The sequence below is a fragment of the Leuciscus leuciscus genome, assembly GCF_965113295.1.
Source record: "Leuciscus leuciscus genome assembly, chromosome: 14".
In the NCBI taxonomy this organism is placed as follows: domain Eukaryota; kingdom Metazoa; phylum Chordata; class Actinopteri; order Cypriniformes; family Leuciscidae; genus Leuciscus; species Leuciscus leuciscus.
Window position 1 is genome coordinate 2662538 of NC_138738.1, and position 13369 is coordinate 2675906.

Below are 13369 nucleotides of genomic sequence, written 5' to 3' on the forward strand. Positions count from 1 at the left end.
CTGTTACTAGTGACATTTTCATGGCTAAAGTCTAATTACACTGTATTCAGCACAAACTCTGCTACAATAATATATCAGCAGCATGTATGTAAAAGTTTGTAGTTTTGAGATAATGACATTTATGCGTGGTTTGTGAAAATACAAAAAAAAATTCTCACTGAAATAAGGCCATGAAACCCATACTGATTATTTCTTCACAAGACTTTTGAAAATTGTATGACATAGCCTAGAATATTTGCTCCAAAACTATGTGAAAATCACCCTGACTGCTCATTCAGATAAGACAATATATTGATTGATATAATTTCTAAGACGTGTTTTGTGTGACAAAGCCATATGCGAAGAGGCGTGATCATCTCATGAATATGTAAGCTTTTCACACCTGAGAAAGACAAAGACACTCCCCTAACTGCCCTATTAGGAGCGATCAGGCCCTGTCATTCAGAGCAACCTTGCACAAAGAATGAGGAGATTTAAAAAATAATGGCTTTTAGATTGTTTGGATTTATTTACAACACAACACAATCCAAAAATACAAATGACAAAAGAGCACATTGAAAACAAATGTGTACAAAAAAAAGTTGTCCATATGACAGACCCAAACTGAAGTCATTATCTTTCTCTCTAATGAGCTGATTCATTGAGTCATTGAAGAATTGGATCAGTCTGAATCATGAACAAATCATTTAGACTAGTTATGTGAACTGGATATATTGATATAATGGAAAATATTCAACTCAAATGATCGATTTGTTCACAAATCAGACATGAATGTACCATGACTTGCTACTACAATGCACAAAGCAAGTGTATGACTTCAGAAGTCTTGAAATATAACAAATAAATGCTATTTTGTCACTTCTATGGTGCTGTTTTGTCAGTTTGTAGCTTGACAGTCCCAGTACTATATATTGCAAAGAGCCTCCAAGATCATCTTGGTGAGGATGAGTAATTGATAACAGAAGTTTTGAGGTCGCTGTATTCCTTCAAATGACCGACTCTGATTGAAAACGAATGGCTTCTTTGTTGCTGTAAATGGCTGTCAGTGTGAACGCCACTAAAGCTCTGCTGTCAGTTCTGAAGGTCTATCAAACGTCTCGTCGGTCAGAGCCTGTCAGGCGTATGTGTTCGGTCATTACCATTCAAGCCCCAGTCCAAATCTGGCAGCCTTGGAGCCCGAAATAATTCCACTGGCTGAAAGAACGTTTTTTTTTTTTTGGCAGGGATTTTCTGATTAGAAATATAGCTTGTTGATTTTAGGTAGATCTTATCTGTGTAAGGCTGTACTTTCTAGGCTATTATATATTTTTAATATATTTGTTACATGATACAACTGAATGTACACTACAGTTCAAAAGTTAGGGGCCGATAAGATACATTTTTTTTAATCTATAAAGCCTGCTCACCAAGGCTGCATTTATTTGAACAAAAATACAGTAAAAACAGTAATATTGTGAAATATTATTACCATTCAGTATAGCTGTGTTCTATGCGAATATATAGTAAAATGTAATTTATACCTGTGATCAAAGCTGAATTTTCAGCATCATTTCTCCAGTCTTCAGTGTCACATGATCCTTCAGAAATTATTCTAATATGATGATTTGATGCATTTCTTAATATTTTTCTTATTATATCTTCGATTCTTTGATGAATAGAAAGTTCGAAGGAAATACTTTCTAACATAATAAATGTCTTTAGAGTCACTTTTGATACATTTATTGCATGAATAAAAGTATTAATTTCATTAAAAAATAATTGCTTGTGTTAGTTTGGTAGACTAAATCTTATTATACTAAACCTATGTAGAATTTTGTGCTCCCAGTGTTGCATCATAATGCCTGATTTTCTTGAATTATATTAAAAAAAGTGAATCATATAATGATGTTACAGTACATTCTCAAAAGGCATAGGCCTATATACAATTGACAGATATATGTTTTAGTCAATGTGCTGGACTTATAGGGCCCTATTTTAACGATCTGAAATGCAAGTATCAAGCGCGAAACGCAAGTAACTTTGTGGGCGGATCGACGCAAATCTAAAATGTGTTGGTCTGAAGTAGCTTCATTACTCATAGGTGTGGTTTGGGCTTAACGTGAAATAAAAATAAACCAATCAGAGCGACATCTCACATTCCCTTTAAGAGCAGGCGCGCTTGTTCCATGGCGGATTGCTATTATAACGGCGGATTTGCCAGACTCACGCCAGGAGCGGTTCACAGCCGAGGAGACCGACGTTCTCGTCAGGGCCGTAAAACACAGAGAAGTGACATTGGGGATGGAGAAACACACCCAAATTAACTTCGTTTAAACAGGCGTATGATAATTTGGGTAAATGTGTAAGCTAGATTTATGCCTATTTTTTCACATCTTCATGGACACAACAATGATATCCCTCGTGTGGAATATTTTTCCTTGTAATTATGAATGGTTTGCAAAAATGAAAACTGCTGCGTCTGTGTAGATGAGAGAAGCAAAGTGTATGTGCGTTGTGCACACGCTACATTATGGCCAAGCATGCGCCCTCAAAATAGCATCTGAACGCGCCACTGAAAACGCACTGACTTTAGACTAGGTTTTTCCTGGTCAGTGGCGGAATTGTTTTCTGAAACTGCAAAATAGCACCAGGGAACGTTTGCGCTGGAACACGCCTCCTCTTTTCGCTGAACCGCCCCCGGGAGCGCAAGTTCATTCCCTAATTTACCGACGTGCATCTGTGGAGGGAAAAGTCCGCTGTGCGTCCGGTGCAAAATAGGAATGATACATGCGTAAGTGTACAAAGTCAATTGCGCTGGTGCAAGATAGGGCCTATAGTGTATGTGGTGAGGCTCAGACAAATAAAAAGCACTTTGTCTCATTGCTCACATCAGAGCTGACCATGTGGGCAAAGCTTTAATAAATGTTTTGATGTCTGGAAGCAAGACTGTATGTGTGTGTGTATGTGTGTGTGTGTGTGTGTGTGTGTGTGTGTGTGTGTGTGTGTGTGTGTGTGTGTGTGTGTTTGCAGCCACACCGTATAAAGAGCAATGAAACACATTCAGGTATTATTTCCCTTTTCTGCCGTTCTTCCGCTCTCGTTTTCCATTTCCTCCAGAGGAAAAGCAGCATTAGCTTTATTACAGCAAAGAGACTCGCTGTAATACTGTCTCACATGCCCTAATGTCTGTTTTTCTCCATATCTCGATGACTCTCCTCTTTTTTCCCCCTCTCTCATTCTCTACAAAAGCCTCATTTATGCCAGTTTTGCTGTAGCATCTAATTCATTAAGCTGCTTTTTGCATTGTGGGCCAAACTGAGATCTCTATACTCCGCTATGACACATACTGCACTCAAACATATTACATATGGACATTATGTAAGGCCAAGATGCTTATTAAAATGAGGTTTGTCATTGTGCTGTGTTCTTGAAACTGCTTCAAAGTAAAGACAGCGTAACAGTCAGCTTCAGGGTGTGAACAGCACATTCACGTTCTCCAGAGTAATCTTAATGATAACATACGCAGACTTTCATTCTTTATTTTGTGACAAAAGAGTCTATATCAAATAAATGCTGTTCTTTTGAACTTTTTATTCATCAAAGAATCCTGAAACAAAAATATCACAGTTTCCACAAAAATATGAAGCAGCACAACTGTTTTCAACATTAATAATAATCAGTAATGTTTCTTGAGCATCAAATCATCATATTAGAATGATTTCTGAAGGATCATGTGACACTGAAGACTGGAGTAATGATGCTGAAAATTCAGCTTTGATCACAGGAATAAATTACACTTTAAGTCAAGTCAAGTCAAGTTTATTTGTATAGCGCTTTTCACAATACAGATTGTATCAAAGCAGCTTCACAGTATTAAATTAAAATAATACAACAAAGTTTGTTTCAAGAGGAATTTATTGATTGATAAAATAAAATTAAATATCCCCAAAATATCCCCAACTGAGCAAGCCAAAGGCAACAGTGGCAAGGAACCGAAAAACTCCATCAAGTGACCTAATGGAGAAAAAAAAAAACCTTGGGAGAACCCAGGCTCAGTCGGGGGCCAGTTCTCCTCTGGCATTTATGAGCTAGAGGCCGGATTGTAGTTTGAACTGTGGGATTATATGAATGCCTGGCTGAAGAGATGCGACTTTAATCTAGTTTTAAACTGGGAGAGCGAGTCTGAGCAACGAACAGTATCAGGAAGACTATTCCAGAGTTTTGGAGCCAAATGTGAAAACGATCTCCCTCCTTTGGTGGTTCTGAATATCCTAGGTATGACCAAAAGCCTTGAATTTAGTGATCTTAAAGAGCGCGATGGATTATAGGGCGATAGAAGATCCGTTAAATAGACTGGAGCTAAGCCGTTTAGGGCTTTATAAGTCAGTAGCAATACCTTGTAATTAATACGGAGCTTTATAGGTAACCAATGCAGTGAAGATAAAATCGGTGTTATATGATCATATTTTCTTGATCTTGTAAGAACTCTAGCGGCGGCATTTTGGACTAACTGTAGCTTGTTTATTGAGGATGCAGGACAACCAGCTAATAAAGCATTACAGTAATCCAGTCTCGAGGTCATGAATGCATGAACTAACTTTTCTGCATCAGAAACTGATAGCATATTACGTAGCTTAGCAATGTTTCTAAGGTGGAAAAAGGCTGTTTTTGTAACATATGAAATATGATTTTCAAAAGACAGGTTGCAATCGAGTATAACACCCAGGTCTTTTACTGTAGAGGATAAAGTAACAGGACATCCTATGATGTTAAAGTTGTATTGTGCGAGGTTTTGTGGGCGTTTTTTTGAACCGATAAGTATTACCTCTGTCTTGTCTGGATTTAATAAAAGAAAATTACGCGTCATCCAATCTTTTATATCTTTAACACACTCTGTCAATTTGGAAAATTTAGCGTTTTCATCCGGCCGTGATGAAATATATATTTGAGTGTCATCAGCATAACAATGGAAACTAATTCCATGTTTCCTTATAATATTTCCAAGTGGCATCATATATATTGAAAATAACAGAGGGCCTAACACAGATCCCTGCGGCACTCCATAGTTTACTGGAGTTATGATCGATTTTTCTCCATTTAAATAGACAAAATGGTAGCGGTCAGATAAGTATGATTTGAACCAGCTTAGTGCTTGTCCTTGAACACCAGTATAATTTTGTAGTCGATCTAAGAGTAATGTATGATCTATAGTATCGAACGCAGCACTAAGATCAAGTAAAACTAGTATTGAAATACAGCCTTGGTCAGAAGCTAAAAGTAAATCATTTGTGATTTTAACGAGCGCAGTTTCAGTGCTATGATGCGGTCTGAATCCAGACTGAAACTTTTCATAGATATAATTTTGTTGCAAGAAAGAGCCCAGTTGAGCGTACACCACTTTTTCTAATATTTTAGACATAAATGGAAGATTTGAAATGGGTCTATAATTTGTAAAGTAAAGTAAATATATACTTTACTATATATTCACATAGAAAACAGCTATTTTAAATTGTCAATATATTTCACAATATTTCTGTTTTTAATGTATTTTTGATTAAATAAGTGCAGCCTTGGTGAGCATAAGAGGAATTTTGCTATTGCTATATTGGTGCATATAAAATGAAATTATTAAAATATATATTTTTTTCTTCTGTTCATTTAGTGAAAAATGGTACAAAAGCATTAGCTAGATTTTTACTGTGACTGAAGAAAATCCAGTTTTTAATTAATTTAGATCAAATACATACATACTTAGAAATGTATTTTATCATATAAATATCATCACGTTTTTTTTCGTTTTTTTCCCCTGTATTTTCCGGTCCTAATATGCATGCATTCTCACCATGAATGTAACAGAAATGAAAGTTGTGCCGTGTCTCTCCCTCACAGAGATGTATCAGTTTTCGGTCTCTGAGGGTGCCGGTGTTGGGACGCCTCTTGGCCGGGTGATCGCGACAGATGCAGACATGGGTGAGAATACGGATATGAGTTACCTGATCAAAGATGAGGAGGGGGGGGAGCTGTTCAGGGTCTCGACCGATGGAGACACACAAGAGGCCGTCATCACCATCAAAAAGGTAGATGGAAGAACTCTCAGTCGTGCCATTTCACGCTCTGAAGGTCGTCCTGCCCTTCATGTGCCCGTATTGTGTGTGTGTGTGTGTGTGTGTGTGTGTGTGTGTGTGTGTGTGTGTGTGTGTGTGTGTGCTTTCTGATGTTCAGAGGAACTACTGTTTTATAACATCAAGCGGTGATTCAACAGATGTGCACAGATGCACAAAAGTGCACTTCAAATCTTACGGTGAAAAATATTGAAAAAATATTAGACAAAATCTTAAATAAAAAAATAAAAATAATTTGCTTATGTGTTTTATGTTTTGTTTCACATTTGATACATCAGGCTTTTATGGCTCATATGATATAGTGAAAATATGGAGCTCTTAATATTATTTTATTCAGAGGCCCAAACTGAGCAAAAAAGAAATTCAATTTAATGCAGATGTTGATATTTATATGGTCAAGAAGTAAGATGAAATTCAGATTTTTATAACACTATAACAAACTACTTACATAAAATGCATAGAAATATCAGTCGTCACTCTATATCTGCAAATAATATGTCTTAGTAAGATATTTAAATGCTTAGTTTTATGATCAAAGCTCTGAAGTTTTTAAAACATAATGCAATGCAATGATGATTGAGAGATAAACAAATAAACCTTCATCAAAAACCTGATGATCATATTTGATACTCATGATTTTTCAAAAAAAAATATGTATGGATAATCAAATAAACCGAAGTTGCTTCAGTCCAGTAAGTGCTCATCTTGAAATATAACCAACAACATAAAAGTTATTCTTACGTTTACTTTATTAAAAAAATCTGTAAAGATTTCACTGCAAAAAGACTTGTGAAGCACGAGGTGGACGTTTGTACAATTATACAAAAAATATTTTTACTCGTTAAAAAGTCTATAAATCAGACGACAGAAGGCATGCAGTGTTACAACATGTTATTGATCCTTTCCTGAGGAGTTTCTAATTGTCTCTTTCGTTCCAGCCTCTAGACTTTGAGAGCAAACGCACACATAATGTGGTCGTAGAGGCTGTAAACAAACACGTGGACCCTCGTTTCAAGGATCTCGGGTCTTTCCGGGACCAGACCATCGTGAGGGTCAGCGTGTCGGATGTGGATGAGCCTCCCATCTTCATCCCTCCGGCCGGCACCATCATGGAGGTTCAGGAAGACGCTCGGATGGGTGTGCGGGTGGGAACCGTGATCGCAAAAGATCCGGATATGGAAAAAGTCCCCGTCAGGTACAGTGTGGCCCGTAAATAAGCGGATTTACACATGAGGGAGATCATTCAGAGTAAGGTTTCATTTGGAAATATGTCACTTTAAGGAGCTAAAATGGGTTGCAGATGCTTTATGTTGACTGATTGTGATTGTAATGTTGTTTATACATGTATAAATCACGTTAAGAAACATTGCAGCCTTAAATATTTAGTAGTAATTTGCCCAGACATTTTTAGAAAAATTGTTGCATGGGCAAAACTTTGTTGCACAACTCTGCAGCTATAGATCTTACAGGGTTTTTTCATTTAAATACATCATTAAGCTTGGCAGCCACAATGCTTTATCAGCTATTTGATCACAATGCACAACTTCAGTGACTGTGAGCCTCAATGAGATAAAGTGAAAAGGCAAAACAGTTTGTTTGTGTTTGTGTGTGTGTGTGTGTGTGTGTGTGTGTGTGTGTGTGTGTGTGTGTGTGTGTGTGTGTGTGTGTGTGTGTTCACATCCTGGCCACAGTCCACTTCTTAGTTTAGACAAGGATCAATTTATTCCATTGAAGAGCCTATTACTGGAGATATACCGAGTCACGGAAGCGTAACAAAGTGTGGCTCTTGGAATTTGCTGGCCGGAGGCTTTTCCCATCAAACTATTGGCACCTTGGCACACACAGTTATCAACCTGCCATCCTTCTTTACAAACACACATGCACAGTCCAGAAAAGCTTCTTTACCTCGAGGCCTTGGAAAGCATGTCAAAAGTCTGCTCAATCGCAAAAACTTTCTGTCTGCTGTTGTGTAGTCTTGCGTTTCCAGACCTATGACTCGAGGCAGAAAGTCTGGTCCACGCTCCAGCTTATCCTGGCCGAGAAGCACACACTTATGCAGGAAGAGACCGCGTGACTGGTGTGTAAAGTGATCGGCCAAAGTTTGTTTTTATATGCCTTTAAGGAGCAGGTTTATCTGGAATTTCACTCCATTGTTACTTTACTGATTATACTGCAATAAAATCTAGAAAAAATTGTGAAAATGGGGATGCATAATATATCGTTTTCATATCAGATATCAGACGATACACAAGCATCGATCGGTATTGAGTATATAAATACATTTTTATTTGATTATGCAAAATCTACTTTCATATTGTACATTATAATGTTGTTACATTGACTTAACATAACATTGATTTAGAAAAATTATTATCATATATATATATATTTTTTTTTCTTTTTTTCTTTTTTTTTTCTTTATATATTAAAGTTTTCAATACCATGCAAAGTGTTCATAGATTTTCTGTGATTTCTGTCTATCTGATAAGATGTAACATAGACTTTATAATTATGTTGTTTATTGATTTTTTTTAATCAGTATTATTTTACTATTATTTACATACTATTATATTATTTATTAATATTTTTAATTAGCTTTTATTTTTATATTCTCAGTTTTCATTTTCATTTTAGTTTGTTGGCTTTTCCCCTTTAAAATTATATATATATACCCTTTCCAAAAAATTTGAATATCATGGAAAAGTTTATTTATTTCCATAATTCCATTCAAAACGTTAAACTTCCATAGATTATAGATTCAGGGCCCACAACTTAAACGATTTCAACTATTTAGTTGTTTATTTGTACATAATTTGGGCTTCCAGCTCATAAAACCCACAAAAACAAGATTTCAAAAAATTTGAATATTACATGAAATCACACAGTAATTACACAGTGATACCATGGTCATTGAACCAAGTTTTGGTTATTTTTGGCAGTGTGGGCAGGTGCAAATCCTGCTGGAAAATGAAGGAAGCATGAAGTGCTCTGAGAATGTCCTGGTAGACGGCTGCGTGGACCAAAGTCCTCTTTTCTGATGAGAGCAAATTTTGCATCTCATTTGGAAACCAAGGTCCCAGAGTCTGGAGGAAGAATGGAGAGGCACACAATCCAAGATGCTTGAAGTCCAGTGTGAAGTTTCCACAGTCTGTGTTGGTTTGGGGAGCCATGTCATCGGCTGGTGTTGGTCCACTCAACGCAGCCGTCTCTACCAGGACATTTCCAGAGCACTTCATGCTTCCTTCAGCAGACGAGCTTTATAGAGATGCTGACTTCATTTTCCAGCAGGATTTGCACCTGCCCACACTGCCAAAATAACCAAACCTGGTTCAATGACCATGGTATCACTGTGTAATTACTGTGTGATTTCATGTAATATTCTAATTTTTTGAAATCGTGTTTTCGTGGGTTTTATGAGCTGGAAGCCCAAATTATGTACAAATAAACTAAAGTTTAACGTTTTGAATGGAATTATGGAAATAAATAAACTTTTCCTAGCCTGGTTAAAACCAGACCATTCTCAGTAGTAATGGAGCCAAATGGCCAGTTATGGTCTGGCAAAGCTCCATAGACAAATCATTTCCAAAGGGGCGTCACCAACGGACGTCGCTCAAATGCCTCTCGGCGCAATTGGATAGACCTAAAACTTCAAAAACCAATCAGAGCGATCGTCATGTGTAAAGCCATATGCTGCGTCCCAATTCGCCTATGTTACACTACGCCATAAAAGTATGTACTCTTTTTGTGAAGAAAATGTATTTACTTTTGAATGTGTAGCAAAAAAGTAGGCAACTTTTGGACATACTACTTCATCATCTTTATCGGACGGATCTGTCGCGTGAATCCCGTCATGTAAACTGCCCTGTCAATCATCTTGTCACAGTTAAAATCCTCTATGAAATATAATTTAATTTCCTACCGTTTCGGAGAGAAATGTAGTAGCACGTTCATCTGGCAGTGGGTCTTTCATGGAGACTGTCCTCATGTGTTTGCAATTTGAATATAATAATGCTGCATTTAAAAGTTGGTGCGCTTCACCAACGGAGTGGACGTCGCTCAAATGCCTCTGGGCACAATTGGATAGACCTAAAACCAATCAGAGCGATCGTCATCGTGTAAAGCCCGCCTCAACGTTTCTGATTGGTGCCGCGATTTCCACGGCATGGAAATGGCCTTGAATGAGCTCTTTGCCAGACTTACTTGCAGAGCAAATCTAAATTTGCCTGAAGTTGTCTGGGTTTTCCCAGGCTAAACTTTTCCATGATATTCACATTTTTTGGAAAGGGTCTATATATATATATATATATATATATAATTAGCTTTTTCCGAAGCAAACTTTTCTAATTTCAACATTTTATATATTATTATTATTATTTAATATTTATTTAATATTTAATATTTTATTTTACATTTAATATTTTATTTTATATTAGCTTTATTTCAATAAACAGAAGCTATTTTTAATCACATAAAAAATAAAAAATAGTACCTGTTTTTAAATGTACAGGTTTAAATGTGAAATGTACATTTTATAATCTACAGGTCAATAATTTTCATGGTGGATCGACTGAAATAGATGTCGGATCCAATTCCAGTGGTGTTCGGTCCGTCGTGTTCTAGCACAAATTAAAACCTGCTCCTCAATATTTGATGACTCTGACGTCTAACCTGTTAATCTGTGGCAATGATCATTTGCGTTCGGGTTGATTGATAAAGAACCCTGTATGTCGTTACTTGAGGAACTTATGTAAAACCAGTCAATCAAATTAGCGTTTGTTTCTATTTTTGTAAATGCATCAGATGGTCAGTGAACGCACTGTGGGTGGTCAGTAGGCATGCCATCTGAATTGCCATTACCAAAGATGCCCGCCCTGCATTTTTGTCTTGCAATTCGACATCCTGATAGAGCTCTTTATTCTCCAGAGCCATCAGCGCACAGAAATATGATTTACTCATTGCTTCTGCTCAAAGGTGACGCACAAGGGAAGTAAAAGGCTTTGGCTGGCCGTATAGTCTCTCTGGCACACATACACATAGCCTTTGCAAATTACCTCCATTAAAAATGCATGAGGCTGCGCTCAAAGTGCTCCAGGTGTTATAAAGCACAGCGCCGTGGCAAGCAACTCGGCTGGTTGGCTGGCACACATCTGCATATGGCATGGAGCCCATGCCCATCGGTACCACTTTAATCATCTCCATTGGACTCGGCTAGCAAACAGGGGCTTTGCCCAGAGCCCCATCACTCTCTCTTGTGCCCGAACCACCCAATACCAGCGGGACACGGGGTGGACTGAGCCCTCAGAGAGCACTGTACCTGCTGGAAAAACACACTCCTGCTATTTGAACAGGAAATATTTGTTTGTTTTCCTTGTGGCTGTGGCTTTTTATGAGCTCTGGGAGGGACATTGGTACTTCACTGAAAAAAATAATAATAATAATAACTTTTTTGTTTTGTTTTCCAGTAGAAATATCTAAACATTCTTAAATCAAGATACAAGGGAGTTTTTGCCTAAAACAAGTAAAAATCGTCATTTTCCCTTTGAATTAAGTTGATCTTTCTGCAGTGCGCTTGCAGAAAAACTCCGCCCACACACTCTTCTGATTGGCTGTGATTTTGGATTGTTTTGGTTGCGAGTGCAGTCAGAGCCCATCTACGGAGAGCCTTGGCACTTCCTATTAGCCCCATTGTATCGATCTTGGTTGCAGTTCCATTAGAATTCCACTGGAGGTGATCGCGGGCGAGTGCAGACTGAATGGGAGTCTATGGGGCTAGACGGCTAAATGTGTCTCTTTCACCCGATTGCCGTTGAGAAATCTCAGATTTTATTGTAGGTTTTGCAAGTTCAACAAGGGTTCCAGAATCCAGAATCCAGAATCGGTCTGTCTTCGCCGGCCAAAAGTGGTCAGCGCAGACCACAACGATCTGCCCAGGTCTGTCGGTCCTGGGCGAGCCTCATCCAATTTTGTCCCAGATCTTGTCGTAGCGAGTCGCGCCATCGTGTTGCAGGGCGTCCGCGTGGCCGCTTGATATCGATCGGCAACCAGACGGTGACTTCGCGCGTCCATCTTTCGTCCGTCCGCCGCATCAGGTGCCCGGCCCAGCGCTTCTTGGCCTTGTTGGCCAGGTCCACCGCGTCGTCCACCCTGGTCATGGCCCGCAACTGCTCGTTGCGGACGTGGTCGGTCTGTTGGACCCCGATCATGCGGCGCTCGATTGCGCGTTCAGTCACGGCCAGCTTTAGCCGGTCGGCCGCCGTCATTGTCCAGGTCTCGGCCCCATAGAGCATGGCCGGCAGGACGGTGCTGTTGAATAGGGCAGCCCTGATGTCCGGGTCAATGGCTCTGTTGTTGGCCGTCTCGGCAATTGAGCCGAAGCTGACCCAGGCTGCTCGGCGTCGTCGTGCCAGTTCTCGGCCAATCTTATGGTCGGTGGTCAGCTCCTGGCCCAAGTAGATATAGCTATCTACTTGCTGGAGCTGATGCTGGTCGACATGGAGGGTGGTGTCGGCCACCTGATCGTTGCGCATCCACTTAGTTTTGGCCAGATTGATTTTGAGGCCGAAGCAGGGTTATAGGTCGAAAATTTAATGAACGAGTACTTATGTCCTTTCGATTTCTTACAGGTTGAGTTGTTGTTGCCCATAACACGCTAGCATTCTGCTAATGAACGCTGATTGGTCAGTGAAGGACTGATTACGACCAGAGATACCGCTTGATGGCATCGTGGCATCCGAAGCGGGACCAGAAACAAACAAAACAAAAACTCTTCTAGCACGTGTATTTACCTGTGTCAGCTGTGTTGTCGATGCCTCGAGAGAAAAGAAAGTGCCGAGCGCGAAAGCACCAAAGCGACTGAAGTATCTCGTCAAGCAGTATCTCTGGTCGTACGATGTGTATGACGTCATTGACATTTTAAAAGACTTTTTAAAGCAAATAAGTGACTCTAAAAAATCTAACACCCAGCAATGTGTAATTTCTTTGCATCTCCTTGCGAATACAACATTCAAATTACTAGACAAAAAATGATATCCTGAGAAAAGTGGATTTTGATGGTTTAGCGTCATAGACCTTCATTCATTCTGCACTCGCCTGCGAGCGCTAGCCTGACTACGTCAGACTTCCTACTTCCGCTAATTTCATTTCGCTCCTGTAGTCAGTCTGAGATAGCAGCCTATCTTTCAGTTTTCCACCGGCCTGAAAACAGCCGGGCCAATCAACGAACAGAGGGCGGGCTGAGAGCCGTGACGTAGACGCTGATTGTACCGTGG

At 39.1% G+C, this 13369-nt stretch overlaps 1 protein-coding gene across 2 annotated transcripts in view; it reads left to right on the forward strand.

Annotated features, from left to right (window-relative positions):
• The window catches only part of cdh22 (cadherin 22), a 206670-nt gene that overhangs the window by 138915 nt on the left and 54386 nt on the right, over positions 1–13369 (forward strand). For both annotated transcript variants that reach the window (XM_082136387.1, XM_082136388.1), the window contains 2 exons: positions 5869–6056; positions 7040–7296. In XM_082136387.1, the coding sequence (XP_081992513.1) occupies positions 5869–6056; positions 7040–7296 (445 nt within the window). The remainder of the gene's footprint in view (positions 1–5868; positions 6057–7039; positions 7297–13369) is intronic.